The sequence below is a fragment of the Phalacrocorax aristotelis genome, chromosome 11, assembly GCF_949628215.1.
Source record: "Phalacrocorax aristotelis chromosome 11, bGulAri2.1, whole genome shotgun sequence".
Classification (NCBI taxonomy): domain Eukaryota; kingdom Metazoa; phylum Chordata; class Aves; order Suliformes; family Phalacrocoracidae; genus Phalacrocorax; species Phalacrocorax aristotelis.
Genome location: NC_134286.1, coordinates 22,441,057 through 22,461,667, shown reverse-complemented (window position 1 = coordinate 22,461,667; position 20,611 = coordinate 22,441,057). Strand labels below are relative to the sequence as shown.

The 20,611-nt window shown below is 43.8% G+C and overlaps 2 protein-coding genes across 3 annotated transcripts in view; one reads left to right on the top strand and one right to left on the bottom strand.

Moving 5' to 3' along the window:
• The window catches only part of LOC142063012 (uncharacterized), a 313,397-nt gene that overhangs the window by 151,076 nt on the left and 141,710 nt on the right, over nt 1-20,611 (bottom strand). The gene's annotated exons all lie outside the window — the stretch shown is intronic.
• LOC142063009 (vascular endothelial growth factor receptor kdr-like) overlaps nt 1-20,611 on the top strand; it is a 142,134-nt gene that overhangs the window by 83,539 nt on the left and 37,984 nt on the right. For both annotated transcript variants that reach the window (XM_075106285.1, XM_075106284.1), the window contains exons 12-17: nt 6,730-6,838; nt 13,894-14,187; nt 16,318-16,464; nt 18,166-18,291; nt 18,403-18,509; nt 19,752-19,887. In XM_075106285.1, the coding sequence (XP_074962386.1) occupies nt 6,730-6,838; nt 13,894-14,187; nt 16,318-16,464; nt 18,166-18,291; nt 18,403-18,509; nt 19,752-19,887 (919 nt within the window). The remainder of the gene's footprint in view (nt 1-6,729; nt 6,839-13,893; nt 14,188-16,317; nt 16,465-18,165; nt 18,292-18,402; nt 18,510-19,751; nt 19,888-20,611) is intronic.

Below are 20,611 nucleotides of genomic sequence, written 5' to 3'. Positions count from 1 at the left end.
GGTTTCGAGGTGGACGCTCCAGATAGTTTAGTGCCTAATCCTGCAAGGTGCTGAATGCTGCAGTTCCTCTCCTGGTATACCTTTAAGCAAGTGATAATTCTGGGGCTACTCCCATGCTTAAAGTTAAGCACAAAGCTAAAGTGATCTTCTGGATTGGGTCCAGACTAAATCAGCATCTGGCAGGATCAGTGCCTTAGCCATCTGGCTCTTTCTCATGGAGACTTTCCAGCTCTAAACATAATCTAAACCAGAGCTCTGAAAACATGGAGGTTGGGCTGGGAAGGAGAAAATCAGTGTTCACATTTCATTCCTGAGTCTTCCCCTTGCTGGAAGATATTTATAAATTGGATTTATTTAGATGGCATAGTGCCCCTTAACCTCGGTTTTTAAATGTATTACAGTATACATGAAGTTACATAATTTTACAATTTATAGTATAGTCATTATTTTCATCTCCTGCTGATCCATTGGTTGAAAACACATTCTGAGGTGTTTCCTAATAATTTTTATGTCCTGATTAAGATTTATTCAAATTAATAAAACTAGATTTTATGAATCTCAGTTTTCAGCACTTTGTCTCCCTGCTTAAATTAGCAGACAATTCCTCTCCTTCCCTCTTTCTGAAGTCCAAGGCTATCTGAGTTAAGCGGAGTCTTTAGATAGTAGAATATAATTCAAAAAAGGCACTGATGAAAACTCATAGCCTTCAGACTTTTCCTTGGGTTTTATCAGTCGTTATTCCCACCAGGAATGGAACGGACAGGAAACAGCCCAATCAATTCCCACCATGTCCTAGCAAGTAATTCATCTGCATTGACTAGCCAGATGAAATAATAAAGATGTTGGAGTCTGACTGAGCGTGGCTTTTATTGACTGTGTTATGAAGCTGGGATTAGCTGAGATTGGTTATTCTTCCTGTGTGATTTGAGCCTGTCCAATGATAGCTGGAGTCTCGGAACAGAAGGTGGAATTTACCTAGTCTCTAAGATTTCTCAGCGTCCCTAGAGTTCCCCCTTGAAGAACTGTAGCAATACGTGCTGGTTCAGTGACATATGAAAAAATGCATTAACTTTTTAGAGGTGCTAAGAATATGGGAACAAACCCCCAGAAGTTACCAGATCCAGACTCCTGCTCAAAAACTAGCCTGCAGGGCAGCAAGCAAGGATTTTTCCAGCAGACCACTGATGCTTGTTGTGATCTTCATTCACATTGAGATCTTTAGACATCTATTTGACAAAAGTGGCATGTCAAATGGAGGCCTTTTGTCATCTTCGTCAACATGACTATTCCATTATTATCATTGCACAGCCAGGGAAGTGAATTTCAGCCCCTCCTGTCTTCTGAAGGCTGAGTCTCATTCCTAAAGAAAAGCATGTGGTTATCGTTAATGTTATGATGTGTCTCACTGAAGCTTTGGTCAAATAGTGGTTGAGGCAATTGCATCATGATAGTTTAATTTTCCTGGTGGTTTTGAGTCAATATAGAACTTTTCATTTTATGATTTAAATTACTGTGTAGCTACCTCCAAAGCCTGCTTTTTAACACCACGTGAAACACCTGTGATTGCACAAATTGCCTGAATTTCCTCTTCAAGTTGCAAGGAGCTAGGCTGCTATTTTATTTTCCTTCCTGTTAGTAAACTGAATGTACTGGTCTGAGCTTGGGAGAACAGGACATAGCAGAAAAGAACGCAAGATCCATACATAATTCAGTCCTCATTGGGGGGTTCCTTTCATCTCTTTTCTCCCTTTCATGTATATATGAGAGAGTGGCTTAGCCATGTGCATGTTTCTGCAAAGAAACTAATACATCTCTTTTGCTGGGGAAGCTCATAACCACTTGAGAAAATTGACCCCAAAATGCCAGGTTTAAACCTCCTGAAGGAACAAAAAGGCTACATTGGAGTAGTGGGATGTGTTTGGTGAAAAGTATGTGAGCAACTCAGGAGGGCTGTTTAAGTCTGTCACCCTGTGTGGGTGACCGTCTGTGATCTCCCACAAGCCTTGTCACGTTGGGCTCCGGCAGGGGAAGGTGAACAGTCACGCAACTGGGTTTTTGAACAACGCATCCACTCTCGGGGAGACTAGCCCATGTCTTTCAGCTACCCAAGCACAGGAGCACACGGACTGCTGTCCGTGTGCAGTACGATACTACACTGTCCTTGGCAGGTCTTCTTGAGAGAGCCTGGCTAGCAGCAGGGACGTAAGGAATGGCCCCGTCTTCCCTGCCCTCTTAAATTCATTAGCTGCAATCACTGGGTGCGAGGAAGAAGCATGGGGTGGTAACTGCCCATGACTAGCCAGCGCCTACCCACCTGCCCTGGGGCCAGAGAGTGATCAGTCCATCCGTACTAGAAATGTATACCAGTTCCTCCCGAGGCACCTCAAACCTCTGGTTTTCCCCAGTTTCCTGCCCTGTCCAGCTCCATTCCTGATCACACGGTACCGCCATCAGCTCTGCCATGCTGTCAGGAAGGCACCGACTGTTCTCGTTTTACAGGGAGAGAATCGCCCACTGCCAGAGAGAAGAGCAAACCCTAGAAGTTCTCAGTCAAGTCACAGGCTTCTCGCTTGTCCTCAGTCCATCCTTTAGCATGTTTTGAATGAATGAACTAAGATCACGGATCAGAATTGTCAGGCTATAAAAATAAGTGTTATTCTGTGCCATTCAAGTAGATGGATTGGGAGCTAGCTGAATATTTTCTTCCGGGGTCTCTGGTGAAGTTCTTATAATTGCATCTCCCTCTAGCCACCTCCACCCCAGCCCTGCCAGAGTTAGACAGCTGAGAAGTTTTCCACCCACTTTTTCTACTCCTCATCCTCGCCCACGTATAGCTAACGAAGTGAAAGAGAGAAGAATTGTTAACTAAAGCTGTTGGAGGGAGGGATTAGACAAGGGAAAGAGAAAGCAAGGAATAACAAGATATATTAACTCATGCTGGCTCCAGCTTAAAAAAAGGTCTTGCTGCTCTGTCCTTACTACAAGATGTCTTAAAACACTCATGGTAGCTGGCTGTGGAATGTTATTTGGCTGCTTCTAAAATAGCTTGCTTTTATCAGTTTGGGAACATTACAGTGCAAGACATATGGACTTCATTGAGCTATTCCATTATGAGTTTTCCCAGCAGCAATGTCTATTTACTTGTCATAGCTGTTCTTCAGAGATCAGTCATTTTACTTCTTTTCTTACTGAGTTTTAAACTTAGTTTATTCTTTTATAATAATTATTTATTAGCTAATAATCCCTTCTTTGGGCTCACAGTACTGGGTGGCCTTTAGGTTAAGGAATAGGAAATGGAGCCCTTTACTTCCAAATTCAACCCAGACAACCAAAACTGGTCCGAAGGATGTTTGGTATGCAGTGAACTCCCAGGATCTCAGCCCTGCTCCCACTAGGAAGATGTCTAGACATTACGTGTCAATAATTTGTTATTAATTACCATTGGTTCCAGCACAGTCTGCACAGAAGCTAAGGACTGAGCAGCCACACGGTTTGTGCTACCACTTGTGGCTGGAGTACATTGGCAAGGGTTAACGCATCATTTAGTCTGAACTGCTCTTGACTAGGACTTGGAGTGGAAGGTAAACTAAAAAGTGCAAACTTCCAGGCTGGAAGTAGTTCGTGGATAGTAATTTCTCTGAAGAGACGCAATGTTTCAAGGCAATTGCAGATTTCACATCAGCGTCATTATTTAGACTTAGCAGAAGGTGCTGTGCTCTGGCTGGGAGCAGAGTTTTCTGAGTAGAAGGCACGAGAAACAGCTTTGATGTGGGCTCGGACAGGAGACCACCAGCAGTCCCATGCAGCTGAGGTCTTTCTGTGATTTCATGAGTCTAGATGTGGCAAATGCCAACATGTCTCAGACTTTTCTATCCTGGCTCTGATTCCAGGAATGGAAAATACTTTGCCAGGTGCATGGACTAAGCACATAAAGTAGATTATCCCCTCCAATTTTTTTCCACTCTGTACTAAAGGTCCCCAAATGCTGGGACTGTGCCACCCCGCTGCGAGAAGTCTGCTAACAGTTTTCATTTTTAACAATGAGAAAAGATTCCTATGTTTTGTTAATCAAGTCCAAACCATTTTCTCATTCAACCTCTTTCTGCAGACTTCCCTTGAAATGGTTGCATTGAAAGTATAGGGATGGCGTTTCGAAGAACAAAATCCTTGCCCCTACCTGCCACGGTGACCAAGTAGAGACAAATTTCAAATTTTCAAGTTTGTTCAACTTGGGTTGCCTACAGTAAGAGGTGACGAACAACTACCAAAACATCAGCATTGTGAATACTACGGGGTTGAACGTCTGGGTTAATAGGGGTTACTTTTCAATGGGATCTCCTCAACTGATTTCAATGGGATATCCTTAATCTACAGATACCTCAAAAAGCAGATACCACTGCTGGCTTCCTAAATGTTTCTTTCAGGTTCTTTCTGGTAAAAGACAAAACTATGTGGTCTTATAGAGGGAAGGAGGATTTTGATGCCCTTTGGTGTAGCACATTAGTGTTCCAAAGCACCACTCTGTTGAGGACTAAACCAGGATTAGGTTAGTCTGGCAACTGAAAACCGTATTTAAGATGCTGGAAAGATAATTGGACTCCCAAGCTCAGGGATTTACGCGGGAACACACAGCTATAGAATGAAAAGCTGATACATAATGATTTCAAGGGATTTGTCTTATTACAAGAAAATCACTCAAAAATCCTTCATTTCTGGCTCTGAAATCACATATATTTCTCTGCTGGATGCTGCTGGTTTGAAAGTCACATTTTGGAGGACTCTGGGAGGTGCTGGTTCTAAGACAAGACAGGAGAGTGCGTCATCTCTTGTGCTCGGGTGTGTAGCAAAATACTCCCCAAGTGCATAACAGTGGTTTTGAGCATACAAACAAGAAAATGACTTTCTCTCTTTTCCTCAGTAATTTTCTCCGCAGAATTTGCCCCCAGATTGTTTCCCACCATCTTTTTAACATCTTTTTCACCTTCACATCTAGACACAAGTGAGATTAGCTGAGATGAAGTCTCAGTATAGCTATCTGCTCTTTTTTTTCCCCCTACTACCATGTCAGACTTTTCTTGAGCTATGTAGGTAGAGACGGTAGCATCTGTGTGTGTTCATGAGCGTATGCGTGCGTTTGCCTCTGGGCCACCAAATGTAGCTTGCGGCATTGCATCGGTTTTCAGAAGAGTCGCAGTGTCACCCCTAACACTTTGGACAGATTCCAGAATGGATAAATACATTCCCCTTTATGATTTTAACTGGCTCTACAGTATTATCCTCGACATCCCATCTAGAGCTGTCACTTAGCAAGGCTAATCGCTGTTATATAGCTGACCAAATCTATACCCTTCTGTCCTCAGCACGTACATTTATATTGGCTTTTTCTATTCCCAAATATAACATGCTAAGATCCAGTAATCATGAGAAGCAAGATCTTGGTCCTGATTCAGCAGTAACTCAAAAGGCAGTGTCTGCTGCTTGAAGTCAGGGGTAGCGGTCTGAACGTGCTTGTTAATAACCTGTGGCATTAGGCCCACTGCTACAGGAATAGAAAAAGGAGGAGGAGCAGACTGCTCTGGGTGATCTTATAACCAAGTTAGAGCTATTTTCACATCATAAATAAATCAGAACTGCACAGCTCTTTCTTTGGTGGACACCAGAGGGAGCTGGGTTTACTGGTCTCCTGTTTTCACCCCTAAATTTGCTATGTCCCTAATTCTTGGTTAAGTTCTGTGCTTGGTGCCCATGAAAAGTAGATACTTTCCCACTTAACCCATTATTCTGCTGAAAATGTTCCCCATTAGAAAGTAAAATGCACACGGGATCAAAACCTTTGAAATTCATTTCCCTACAGGATTTAAAGTGCCAAAGCTCAGAAAATCTGAAATAACTCTCTGAAAATACATCCCACACAGCTATAGACACATCCGTGGTGCAGCTTTATGAGGAGTAAAGGAATGCCTTGTGTGAGTTTAGTTTAGGATATTAAAAAGAAAGTCCAGAGATGCTTTTGTGCACTTCAAAGCACTCTCTGGAGATAAGGACAAAGGGCCAGAGGGTGTTATAAGTTTTGATTCTCAGAGTCCTTAGAGAGGATAGCAAAGAAAGTGATATTTGTTCCAAATGTGAGGGCTCAGAGTTCCTCAGGTGAATGGCTGCAGGGGAAGCAAAGTAATCTTGCAAGAACTTCTCTGTCTTGGTAGGTTAGACCCTGCTTTCTTGCTAGCAGCCCAAAGGAAGTACTAGAAATAATTAAAGCCATGACCTGTGGATAGTCCTGCATAGGCTTGTGATGTTGCATGATGACAGGGACAGGGGAGTGCCGTACGGCTGGCTCCTCATTAAGGAGGTCCTGCACAGAAGCAGGGGCTTAGGATGTTTCAGGAACACAAGTTCTTAAGGATGTGTTTGAGTTCAGTCCCGTGAGTAACCGAACCACTTCCTTTTTCTATGAGGCAAAGCTCAGGACAAGTGTTCCTTCCTTCTTCATGATCCTCCCTTTCTTTCTGCATTTGCCAAGTGCCTTAGCACAGGCAGCTTCTCCAGAGCTTCCTTACCGCACGAGTTCTGGTGAGGCAAGGCTCTGAGGAAGCCTTTACTCTGAAGTTAGGCTTATCACTAGAAACTCCTCTGTTAACTGTTTTTCTACCATAAAACATATCCACTACTCTCAAGCCTCTCTGCTAAGGCTACACTACACTCAAAGCCTTTACTTTTTCTCTTTGGCAGATTGTGAGCACGCTAACCATGGAAAACAGCAGTGCATCAGGGATCTATTACTGTGTGGCTTCAAACAAGGTCGGCGAAGAAGAGAGGAGCATTGAGTTCTACGTCTCAGGTAAACAACACAAGAGCGCCTACACAAAAACTAAATGCTGATGATCTGATTTACCTTAAAGTTTTGTGTGGCTGGTGAGTGCTCATTGAAACTTCTGGGAATCCCTGCATGCTGTGTTTTCAGAGCAATCCCAATCACACAGCGCCAGGCTCTTCACCACGTGCAAGGTTGGGGCCTGCATCAGTGCACAGCTGAGTTTGACATGTCCGGCATCAGACCTGATGCCCCTCTTAACCTTTTCGAGCTGCAGATGCAGGCCCTGAGTCTAGTCTTAAAGCAACCCTCACGACATTTGAGCGCTGTCCTCATGAAACCTCTAGCAAAAGCTAAGTCCTTTGTTGTCTTCCAAAGGCCTGAAGCCTCTCCCTGACTCAGGAGAACAGTTGGTCTCCAATTAAGTCAGCAGACATAGCAAAGGTGAGCAAGGCCAATATTCAGACCTAATTCAGGGCTGATATTGCTGGGAGTTGTTGTGACATTGGATCCCTGCCTGAGCAATTAGCCTTTCCAGTGCCCTTTAAGGAGGGAGGAGGTGGACATGTTATTTCTCCAAAGAACACAAATCCAAACAAATATCTGCTTAACCTTTCAACATAGAAATTCTTTAGTAGTGAGATCAAGACCTACATAATGCGTTTAGGAGAGATGGGAGTTTAAAAAAAGAGAAGAGTCCGGGGACAGCCTTGTTCAAGTGCTTAACGAGAACAAACTGAATCATTTCTGTGCTCACTTTCTGGATGAGTGGATGTTGGCTGGTAGAATTTTCATCAAAATCACAATTTTTAGAACAAGATGTGCAGAAGTGTCCTGGAAGGTAAATGTCTGATTCTCACTACCTGGTTTCTTCCCCATGAAGCAAGTTCTGAGGGCGAAGCTCGCTCGTGGCAGTGCTCTGCACTCCTCTGCCTCTCTTGCATCCTGTGCTCTTTGACACCCTTGCTCTGAAGTAACTCAGCACATTTCAAATGGGGCTAACCAAACAAGGGCTCACTAAACATTCTTACCATTCTTATGGCACAGACATGCTCATATGACAAATGTCACCCAACCATAACGAAGCTTGTGCCATATGGCAGAAAGATTTCACTTCCATTTACAGCTTCTTCATACTACCCCAATGCCTTATGGAGAGAGAAAAGGGTTTAAGCTTCCAAAAGATATTTTCCAAAGCCCTAACTCTTATTTACTTCGGAGAAAGCCCTTCAAGGTGCACTTTTGGGGGATACAGCTCAGACATAAGACATCGTCAAGATGTCCAAGGCAGGCTGAAGACCAGCTATTAATTTTATACTTCACCACTTCCAAGTGTTGAGTCTTCACGCGGGTTTGTTTCGGCTCTGAATTCTGCCAGCTATTATGTTTGGATGGGTTACTCAGAGCCTACTTTCCCAAGCTATTCACAGTACTTTGTAATACTTGGTGACTAAAACCGATGCTGCAGCGCCTAAATAAGCAACTAGCACAAGGTCAGATCCAAAGGGTTAGATCAAACCACAGACCTTTCACAACTGTGTTTTATTTTAATAATAAACTTATGTAGGGTTTTTCCCCCAGAGTGAGCTAATATTTCAGATTTTTTATTATAAGATCAAACTAGCAAAGTTTTGAGACACAAATGTTTTAATCATGTAATTTTAATTATGAAGGAAATGAATCACCGGACAAAATTACTGACAGTGAGCATGGTGGAAATGTTTCCACCAAAAGAGACCAGGAAGCAAGCAGGGCTTGGGAAGACGGATATATTCTTGCCTGTGAAGAAAAAAGACTGTGAGTCTGTGCCATTCTGGGGAAGAGGCAGATGCTAAGTGAGCATGACTGACTTTTATAAGTGATGTTTTTAAAAATAGTGGTGTTTACAGATTAGAAAGAAATGAAATCTTTCTAAATGTGGCCATCCTGATCCTGAAGTGGGTCATGTTGCAGTGATAAAATAGCAGCAGAATGGCCTCCTGCTGGGTTTCCTTACATGATGGTCCTCTGCTGAGTAATGCGTATTCTCCAACACGTGGCCAGGCTGCTGTAAGAGCTGCTGCTGAAACTCTGCCTCACAGATGAAAAAAACCCACTGCCTTCTACTCGATGCACTCGGAGGAGGCTTCGCGACTGCCAGGTTACTCTCACCAGGAGCTACCTCTAGTTGGAGAGACGTTCAGGGACAGTTTGTGAGGTACCACACAGGGGAAGTCCAAAAGCATAAGGCTCTGAGCAGGCCGCTTTACAATTGCTAGGCTGATTAATTTTATGCAGGTTGAACCTAAAAACTGAGATAAAGGCTGAGTTAAGAGTCTGAGAGCACACAGACAATGTGTGGGCCTCTAGGACAACCTCTAGCAAATGTTCGTAGCACTTCCCAGTGCTCTCTTCTCTGCAAAACAGCTGCTAGTTTTGGGACTCCACAGTTAATTCAGCCATCTGCTGATCTTAAAGACCTCATCTCCCATTATCTCCTACTTACAAACAAGCTGGTGGATCCTGAGCTGCTTTCAAACATTTTGGCTGAACTGAGCTTAATTAACTTCTGCCTGGTAAGAAATCTGAAGGTGATACAGAGGTTGAATTCTCTTCTTCCCTCAAAAACCTGTTCCACTAGGTCAGGGTTGAAATGCTTTGTCAGGACATGGCAGGGTGTTACAGGGGAACTTCACCAGGTGTTTGTCTGGGCAGCACCTGCTTTCTGGGGACGGGCCTTACTTCAGTCTGGTGTTTTCATCACCACCATATTCATTCCAGAAAAATTAATTATCCCAGTGGAATAATGTCAACAGCCATTTTGTTCTTCCACTGCAGAGCCACCACAGAAATTCTCACGGACACTAGAAATAGCACTGGTATCTATTTTTAAACCATTTCTTTGCCAGGAGAATTGATTTCAGTGAAGGGTCAACGTGGTTTGGAGATCAGGCTGAAACCAAACCATATAAGGGGTCCAACGTAATGAGAAAACTCAGAATTCAGTGGCAGCCCTGAAGCCTCTCTGAGCTCCTTCTGCAGACGTCCTGCCTGTCAGCGTCCCCCTGAAGCTCTCCTAAAGCTGTTCGTGGCGGCAGGAACTCCCATCGCAATGCAGTAGCGGCGTTATCCACCATGCCCTGGCCTAACTCTTATTCCAGCATTTTAGTTTTGCGTAAATCCTTTTTACTGTTTCTTGTGGAGACAAAATCTGCCTCCTGCCTATCTTGCCTACCACAGTTTTGACACCAGCGTTCCCATTTGAGTCAGACGACTCTTTTGGCACGGGCAGAGGCAATGTGGGCGAGCCACCAGACGCTCAGAACTGCCTCACGTCGTTGCCCACCGCCGGTTACGCACCGAAGGACAATAAAGGCAGACCGCAACCCTCCTAGTGCAGTGAAAAGCTGACCTGATGTCCCCTGCAGGTATTCTCTGCCATGAACAAGTATCATTTACCTTCTAATCTCTGGTCTGCACCTTGGAAAGGGCAACTACATATTACTGTAGGTCCACAGTAAATCAAATTCTAGCCTTTGTATGATTGTACTACATAGAACAAAATGGGACCCTACCCATACAAAACCTCTGAAGGTTTTTGGAAAATAAATGAATTATGATAAGAATAACAAATAATAACAAAAGCGTTTTTTCAAGGGCTTATCTGATTGCAAAAACAACTCAGAAAATTGGAGTTAAAGATTTATACCAGAAAGAAAATATTATATTTCAAACATGAGATAAAAATCTGCTATCAGATACTAGAACGATGTTTGAACCGGGCTGTTCTGCCTGCCACTCTCAGCTTGCTTATTCCTGACATGTTTACGGGATTTATGAAAAGCTCTGCGCTGTGTCAGATGGTAGGGCTCACCCTTTCTTTTTCTCACTCTCCCTACGTGCGTATGCCTGATGGCAACCCCCCCACCCTGACAGGCACAGGGATGGAATTCGGGAACGAGCAGAAGTTTTGAATTACACAGATTATTGTGCAAAGCACAGGAAATTAAAACCAATTAATTCCTTGTAAATACAAATGGAGCCAGACTTTCTTTTGATTTATGCTGACTTTTTACCTTCCCCCAACAGCTTATTTCCCTATTTTGCCATGGGATCCCGCACAGTCGAGAGTGAAATTTGCGGCTACTACACTGTAATACAATATGAAAGACAAATGTTTGGTGACTGCTGATAAAAGAGAAAAGGCCCCATGGTGCATTCTTCTAGCCAACTTATTAGGAGTCTTATAAAACACTGTATCTGTTCAGAGAGAAGAAGTTAATCACTGCTCAGGTTCAAGATTGTGTAAGCAAAGTAGTCTAAGAGATGAACTGACTTATAATGTGCTCTCAAAGCTGCAGTTACTCCCCAGATAATCCAGGTGGGAGGAGAAAAGAGAGAGGAGAGCAAGAGAGGCTTTTTTTTCCTCTCTTCTTCCTTCCACTGTAATGAAAATCAATGAATATTCTATTGGAGCTGAAAGACCTTCTTGAAAGACTAACAAGATGGAAGAGAATAGCACAGGTTCCAGCTAAAAATATTCAAAATGCTAAATAAAAAATGTCAGTAGAAGAAACGATAAGAAAAACAACCCAGCCTGCTGTTCCCAGAATGTTAAGTTGGTAGAAAAAAACCCTTCACTGGTGAAGTTCAGCAGCAAGGCGAAACTATCGAGCATCCTTCACAATTTAGGGCTTGGAAATTAACACATCAAATTCACTGGGGATTTGCACCAAAATGTCGGAGATCCCTGGGCGCCCCAGCTCCCGCTGTCACTGCCATACCCAAACCAGCGCCTTATCCCAAGAGACGCAGTATTTCCCCCGGGGTGGGTTCTCTCCCACAGCCATTCGGTGCAACTCCCCCTGCAAAACAAACGGGGCTGCAAGTTGTAAGAAGAAATTCTCCTGAAGAAAAGGCTTCCCGAGAGGCAGAAGCAAGGGCAAATGGGGCCGCCAGCCTAACCGCCTAAGGCCAAGGCTTAGCTTGCCCTGCAGATTGGCAGGGGTTCGCTGTGTTTTACCCCAGGTAATGTGACCAAACTCCCACCTCATCGCTTTACCTGGTTATACTTTCACTGAGACCCAGCACTTAGGATCATAGGATAATTCAGGGTGGAGGGGATCTCAGGAGGTCTCCCAGACCGTTGAGCTTACTAAAGAACTGAGTCTAACCAAAGATCCATCTACCTTAGTACTATAACTCTTGCTGGAGCAAATAGCAAGTGCTTAGAAGAGAAACTAAGAAAACGGCAAGTGAAGAGGGCACTTTGGTTTTGGTTTGACAGATTTTGGTTTGACAGATTCAGCAGTCATGCTGAGATGCTGCTCATGCCATATCCCAGTGTTTTCACTGGACCATAACTTCTCCTGCTTAGAGAAGTTCTGCCAGCCTCAGACTTTTCCCCCTTTTTGATAAGTATCATCTTGACATTTTGGAACCACAGGACATCAGAGGTGAAGAATGGATGTATTACACAAGTCACTTTGAATGTACGGCTACCACTAAGTAAGAAAGAGAGCAACTGAGCCTGACAAAACTCTGCATAAAGTAAACCGAAATTTCATTAAAAGGAAAGAAGAAAAATATAACAATTTCCACAGCTGTGCCTGAGGGGTCTCTTTTCTTTTTGGATCCTTTGTAAAACATTTCTGGTGCCAGTCTTTAAAAACCATGAGGCAAAGCTTATTGGTTCTATTCCAGATGACTTGTGAAGAAGAGAGACTTTTAATCATGTCTGAAAGCTCCTTCAGGGCTCTGTATTTTATATAATGTATGGTTTATTATAAGGCAGATTGGTTATTTCAACAGCCTCGCTATTTATGCTCAACTCTAGCTTTGGCAGAACTTTTTGCAAAAGTTTGTAGTGTGAGCCCCTGGCCAAATTCCAGCTCCCATGCGGAATTTGTCAGATTGCAAGGGCAGCGCGTACTTGCTCCCCTTCAACTTCTGTCCTTCTCAAAGTACCATCCATTTCATTCTAGCTTGAGAAAGCATCTTACTAACAGCTTGGTACTGAAGCAACAATCTATCAGGTTGATTGCGAACCCTGTTCGTGTTCAGAAGGTAATCCAGAACAAGTCCTCCCAAAGTGTCCCATCCCCATTCTACACCTGGTAAAATTTATAAGGGATTCTCATAACTCTGAGCTGCTTGAAAATCCTGACTAACCGACAAAAGAATAATTGCAGGCCACTGTGGATATCAATACACTTTCACTCAAGTCTGCTGGGTGGATACATCTCTGAAACTAACAGAATAAAAAGGGAAAAGGATATCTTTCAGACACAATTTGATTGCCGGTCTCTCATGGCTAATGCAGTAATAGGAATGTGTCTGTAGGCCAGACTCTGGCATTCTACTCAGAAATATTTTTTCTTGTCTTCAGATGGATTTAGTTCACCACTTCAGAAAAACTGATATTTTTTTCTGGGGTGAAAATTTACTAAAAATGCAGTAAAAAACAGCTTACTCTTTTGTGGACAGATGGGGCTCATGCCTCAATGTATTTCTTTCCTAACTATAAAGGCCTTAGTGACTTATACATCATTAGATCAGTTAATCCATTCAGTGATTGAGTAAATATCCACCAAGGCACATGTGATGAAAATAAACGTTGGCATAGTTGAAATAAGAGAGAATTGGGAAGATTGTTCAGTGGCGAAGAAAGACTGTTACTTCTGAGAAATGGGAATAGGTCTCTCTATTCTTATGCAATTATACTTTCAAGCACTGATTGCAGACAGAAAGAGAAGAGCTCCTGAACACATTTGTCTACCTGGATAGAAATCTCTCTTGATTAAACTCTCTTAGTCCATTAAGTACTTCTATTTATAAACTTTCCATTCATTACTTGAAAATGTAATGATTAGAATACTGAGGGCCAGACTACCACAGGTCAGCACTGGGACATGAGGGGAACATTCACTTACCTAATTCCCAAGCACCAGTGCCTGTTTGCCCAGGCAAATGCGCGTCTCGTTAAAATAATTGCTCATTCCGTTACGGCCGGTCTTTGAAATTTGACCATCACATTGAAACCAGGCAGCCAAAGATCATCTCAGTTGTGATTTAAGTATCAACATGTTTTCTCTTCCTCCTAGATGTGCCGTTTGGGTTGCAAACAGACCCACAAGTCACAACCATCGTGGGGAATGACGTCCGGCTGACCTGCCGGGCCTCCAAGTACATCTACAGTCACCTGGCCTGGTATTACCCCTCCTCAGAGGTGGCTCGCAGTGACTCAGTGATCAAGAAAACTGACAACTATTCCATTTCTTTGACGCTGGTCATTACTAATGTCACGAAGGAACAAAGCGGCCTCTACAAGTGCAGAGCCCAGAACCAGCACAACAGCACTGACACGCTAGAACAGCACACTCAGCTCCTCGTCAGAGGTAGGTCCTGCCGCAGGAAAATGGCAGCGGGACGTGCTAGCGTTCTGCCGCAGGAGCAGAAATGCTGTGCATCTGCTGCTCCCTTTCAAAGCAGAACGTGCCCGGCATTTCTTAGGGACTGTCCTCATATAGATTTTGTGCTCTGGTTTGGGGTTTTTTTTTCACATTACTGTATGTGGATTGACACCTAGCCATATGTATTACTCATCCAGCCACTGCTGGCTTTGTATAAAACATTTGCCTTACTCATAAAGGTGATTTTAGCTGCATTTTATCTCCTAACTCCGTGCTGGGTGCAGATATAGTGTTGACTGAGGAGAAAAGGCATCACCCACCATGCTACTAACAGCACAAGTCTATCATTTGGGGACTGTCACCCCAGATCTGTATGACTTTGGAGGAAGACTCCACCCATCCACAGCTGCCAGGATGATATAGATACCTAAACAGATTTGGACCCAGCAGATGTAATCACAAATGTCACTGGTCAAGTGTATAATCAAGTGACATGTACTATTTATTCTGGGTAAGTGGGATGCACTTTGTTGCAATAACAGTATTTTCTTACTTATACCCAAGCCCCCAACTCTTTTATTTTCATAACAAGAATAACACTACAGATCCTGAATCCCTGTTTCTTTGGCTGTGTGAGTATAGAGGGCAGGACATTTCTTCCATAGAAACTCACTGAAAATTAATGACGTTTCTTCTGCTTCATAGTGAAGAAAGTGAGTGATCGGCTCTAAGCCTTCTCAGAACAAAAAGTGCTGCTGGAACGGGTGAATTCATTAGCTGTCTTCCAATGGTGAAGCAAACCCCAAAGCACAGAAATGGAGTAGAACTGCAATAAACAGCAGCAAGCCAGGGTGCAGAAGAGAGCCCTTCAGAAGCCGAATTAGACAGTGATTTTCAAATTGGTTTCTCCACTTACATTAATGGCTAATGAGACACTGAAAGGACAGCTACGCTGCCATAAGCACTTCTCACTTAGGTAAAAACGAGGCCGTGCAGTGCTGGCTTCATCCTTGTTTAAGTGAAGGAGCACATTTCCCATGCAGCCTCGTACCCCGTGCAGCCAACAGCTCTCACAGTCCCTTCCCCCTCCACGCAGGCACACACACGACAAGGAGAAAATGCTCACCCACGCCACAGCTGTGGCTAGCACAGCTCTCATACCTGAGTGGGAGGTGATTTATTTTAAGAAATGGCATGAGCACCTGCCTCTTCCTGAAGTGCAGAGGAAGGGAAAGAATCTCACCCTGGTATTACAGAGTTCTAGCGGTTTGGCTTGTCCCCACAGCCGGTACTGGAGCCACCTGTCAGCATCATCTGACATGGAGGCACTGGGCTTTCTCTGCATTCAGGCAATTCACTTTTCTCTCCCCTGGCAGATATTTTTATTCATTTAGTCAAATTTCCACCTACACAGCCACCTACACATGATGGCTATGGGAAAAACACAGCTAAACTGGGAATACATCCATGGGAGAACTGGAACCTTGACTACATTCTTCTGAGAATTACTGGGGTCTGTTACTTGTCAGAGAGGCAATTCTTCTGGGGAACATGCCCCTCCAAAGCAGCCCTCCTTCTCCTGTACGAACAAGGTCTTTTAAATGTACTCACACCCATCAGCTCTGTCCTTATTGCAGGTTTTATGTATTTTTTATGCCATGCTTGTGATTTTATTCACTGCTTTCCTGAACCTTTTATAAAGGAACATAAAGGGGAGGTTAACATGCTTTGTAGTAAGTAGATCATCGCAGTCATGACGGAGGACACAAAATCCTTAGAACTGTTTCCTCTCTGCCTCCTACTCTTTTTTTTTTGCATTCACTCTGCATTTGCTCTACCCACTCACTCACTGTCCTGTTTGCTTCAAAGGACGAGAATCTCAAGGAGGTTCGAGCTGAAGCCAAATCTAAGCTTAGTCAGTTTGAAAATAAGCCAAATGAACTCACCCACTCCTCCCATAACCTTTGGGGGGATTTTTGCTACCACTCATCAAACAAATCCTGGCCAATTCCAGCCCAGAGAGGCCATGCAAGTGGCCAAAGGAGAGACGATGGCAGAGCTGCGGGAGGTGCCTTCTGAAACCTTACTGTGTACTGTTTCCCTCTGTGACTGCAGCAAAGGCAGCACCATATGTGATACAAAACCTCACGGATCTGGAGGTTAACATCAGCGGCAAGATCATTCTGGAGTGCAAAGTCGGTGGAACGCCAGCACCTCAGATTGCGTGGAGGAAGAACGGCTACCCCATTTCAGCAGCATCGGGTGAGTGGACTTGCTCCCCAGGCACGCTGCACTATTGTACGTAACACAGGGTAACGGGCTCGCAGGTTCGCCACAAACATGGGACCTACAACGCCACGGCTACTGCAGGCACGGCTGAGTCAGGATGGTATAAACAACCTCAGAAAACACACGCACAACTCCAAACATATCAGACCTCTGCAGCAGTCTCCAGCTTGGACCTTGAGGCCAAAGCTGCCGACCGGTTGCAACCCAATGCCTGCTCATGCAGCTTGCCTTCCGCATGTGGCAGCGTTCGTGCCTGCAGAGTCAGCCAGATAGTCTGCATGCGTTAGCATAGCATTAGTAAATCAAGGAGTACTGCGTGCCGCTGCTCAGTCTGCTTGCGCGAGACCACAGTCTGTGAACAAAACTCAGAGAATCACAGAATCACAGGGTGTACATGCTTGTCAGGTGGGTCTGAAAACACAAGCCTGAACCGTCAGATATCCCTGAGGCCTGATCAGAATATATTGCAGCAAACTGTGGGCAGCCACATATTACACATCCTTTCTTTGTCTCCCACAGCAGAGTAATGAGAACGTGCTCTCAGCTCAACAGGCACGGAGCAGCACAGGTACAGTGCTGCCATGGGCAGGAGCATGGGCTCCCTTACCTGAGCCTGCAATGCCTTCTCAGCTCTCTGTCCTGAGATCTCCTATAAATCATGGAGAATCCCACGTCAGTAGCTGGTCCTGCAACTTTAATTTTGCATCTTGGACTAGGTAGGAAATCTAGGATCATCCATAATTCACATCAGACTGTTCTGACAGGAACTCTTTATAGCTACTGAAATTTTATAAATAATTCTAGAGGGACAAGCACGTAACTCATCCAACCAATGGAAACATAAATAAAATATTTGGAAAAAACACCTCAGGGTAAATATTTCAGCACAGTGCATGGGAAGTTATGCGCAGTACTCTTGTTAACAACAGCAGGATTCATAGGCAGAACACCCAGAAACTCAAAATATCCTTCCCTTTTAGATTCAAAGCCTGGCTCCGTTTCACTATTTCTGCCCCAAACATATCCTTAGTGAAACAGATGAGCTCTCAGTTTTGTGCCACAAATCAGGAAAAATTAAATGTGGAAAATTAATCAAGAAAATTAAATGTAGAAAAGCCTCACGTAGGTCTTATGCAGGCAACCTCCCTGTTCCCACTCCACCTCTAGCCCCAGCCACCTGTGAATCCAGGATTGCTCCACACAGTGATTTTTCCAGGGATGCACATAACCTGATTTCCATGCGCCACGTTAGAACTGCCATTATTTCCCACAGCCTCCAAGACATCGGCTTTCTCCAATAATTTCACTGAGTTCCCTTTTTTTCCCAGTGTATCTCACTGCTATCAGAAAACTTATCTTTCCATCACTTCACTAAGTTCCACAGAAGTTTTCTCTGGCTCTGCCTGCTCATAATAAATTAACAGCCACATTTGCTGTTGGTTAATTGATCCCAAAGCAATTTACACAGGTATTGAGGAGAAAAAAAAAGTCAGGGAAATGTTGTTGCCAGACCACAGTGAACAGCACGGTATTAAAATGAAAAGTAAAATATCCTAACAACGGTGCGTACCCGGCCTGCATGGATGAGAGCTGACTTTCAGTTCTCCGTCTCCTGGAAGTATTTGTAGGCAGGTAGGTTATTGTGATAATATTAACTGAAATCCCTTACAACAGGAATCTCCATGGAAAATAATACCCTGGTCATTGAGCGGGTGAAAAAGGATGATGAAGGGCTCTATGAATGCAAGGCATCCAATGACATGGGCCAAGACAGCACATCGGCCTTCATTAAAATACAAGGTGAGTTCCAAGCTAAGGCGAAATGCGTGTGTTGTGTTGGACTGCTGAGAACTGTTGTTCAGCCACGGACTTTGGCTACATTTAGAATTTGGCTGTACATTTAACCTACAGGTTCTGAAGAGAAATCCAACATCGAAGTTATCATTTTGGTCTGCACTGGTCTAGCCGCTACCCTCTTCTGGCTTCTTCTGACGCTGTTCATTCGGAAACTGAGAAAAGTAAGAGAGCTTCATATCGCGCAAAGGGTCTGGGACTGGGCCCAGTTTATGTGTAACGTCAGAGTTTAGGGCTGAATGTTTGGGACAGATGGTAGATCAACTGTGCAAAATGTTCCTATAGAATTTGAATCCAAGGTTTCTGCTGATAGTCCTTTGACTTCTCAAGAGATCGCTTGCACTTGCGAGATTTCTACCCACTTCCATGGTACCATAGAATCCGGCTCCTCCCTCTTTTTGAGTCAAACTGCCTTGCAGGATTAGGAAACTGAAAAAAATCCTAAATCCCCTAAAACGAGGGCTTGATTTCAGCACATTCCGATAAGATTTCTCTGAAACATAGGTATTAAAGGGGGCCCTGTTTTAAGAAAGATCCCAGGATGTTTGCTCTAGAAATGAGCTCAAACCACAGAGCTTATTTTGTCTCCAAGCCTTGCTATTTTTTCATCTCCCTTTTGAAACTCAAAGAAGTTAAATTTCAGTAAAGTTCCAAGGAATTTAGGTCTGGTTTTCCTAAAACAAACAGCAAACAGAAAGGCAACCACAGCTCTCTGCTCTGAACCTCACCAAAGTACAGTTCCAATGCTGATCCCCAATACTTGAGAAAAATTTCCCCTCCTATTGCAAATACAGTGATTAAACTAATGTTTTCCTCCTTGACCTCAGTTTAAGGGAGTTGTGGACACAGTGAATTTCCTGTTACACTTTTACACCCAAGCAAGCCTGCTCACGGGACGCACCAAATCACAGTTTCTCACTGAGCAGCATTAGAAGCAGCCGTTCTCACCAGCTTTCAATTTTAAATTGTAATAAGCCACAACCATGAAGCGGATAACTTTGGAGAATCGAGCCTGCAAAACAAAACCACTACAAAAATGCCAAGATGCTCCATAGCGTACCAGGAAGTGCGACTCGTGGAGTTCCCACAGAAAAGCACTGATTTCCTTCGACAGATACAGGTAGAAGGCAGCGATAGATTTTGTGTCCTTGGAGTGTTTGCCAACATTAATCAGTGACTCTTCCCAACACCCATGAGTGACAGGCATACATAAACATTTATTTCCCAGATATAAAAAGAAGAGAGGGAGGAAGCTGAAGTGATGCGTACATGGTTCAGAATAATTTCAGAGCTAAGTCTGGAATTCAGGGAACTCCCCAGCCAGCACTCGGTCTTGTAGACGACAGCTCTTCCATTAGACTTGCAGGGTAAATACCATGAATAATTTCTCCACACCCTGTTTTTAGCCTGATGCCACAGATATTAAAACAGGATACCTGTCAATTATAATGGATCCTGAGGAAATGCCTCTTGACGAGCAGTGTGACCGTCTTCCCTACGACAGCAGTAAATGGGAGTTCCCAAGAGACAGACTGCGGCTGGGTGAGTGGCTTGGGTATCGTTACTGTAAAGAACGATGATTTGTAACGCTCCTCAATTTCAGCAGATCTGTTGTATCACCCAAGAAGCAGCCTATAATTTAGTGCCAGTGTGCTACCGTCCTAGGGGAGAATTGGCAGTGAGTCACAGAATTCAGGATCATCCTTAATGGGGGGTGAAAGAGCGGATTTGGTAAGAAAAGCCAAGATGTTGTCTCTCTGAAAATAGCTACCACCGCTTTTTCTCTCCTGGAGAAGTGAAGCCAAACTCTTCACAGGGAAAAAAAGTGCCTCCAGGTCCCATCCCTGCCAAAAGCAGGGTTTCACACCCATAGAAGAAAAGGGAAAGAGAAGTCAGTCTGAAAGGTGACAGTCTTTCAGTGAATTTTATTTTGAAGAAATCCATCAAATAACCAATTCCTTATCAATTATTTAAACTTGGCTTTGAGCTGTAAAGAGCTATCATGAAAAAATGAACCAAATTTCATTCAACAGCTCATCTCGCTAGATGGTGGAGCAAGAAAATGTAAAAAGCAGGTTGTGTTTGTACAGAGAAACAGTAACATCTGTGTGTGATGACGAGTGTAGGGAATGTGTCTGCATTTGTGTGTGCTCTTGGTGCTTTAGCTAGAAAACATGGAAGAAGGAGGAAGACAGACAAAGATAACAACAAATGAGATGATGGTGGGATACAGGGTCAGAATGAAAAAGCCAGACCATGATGCCCA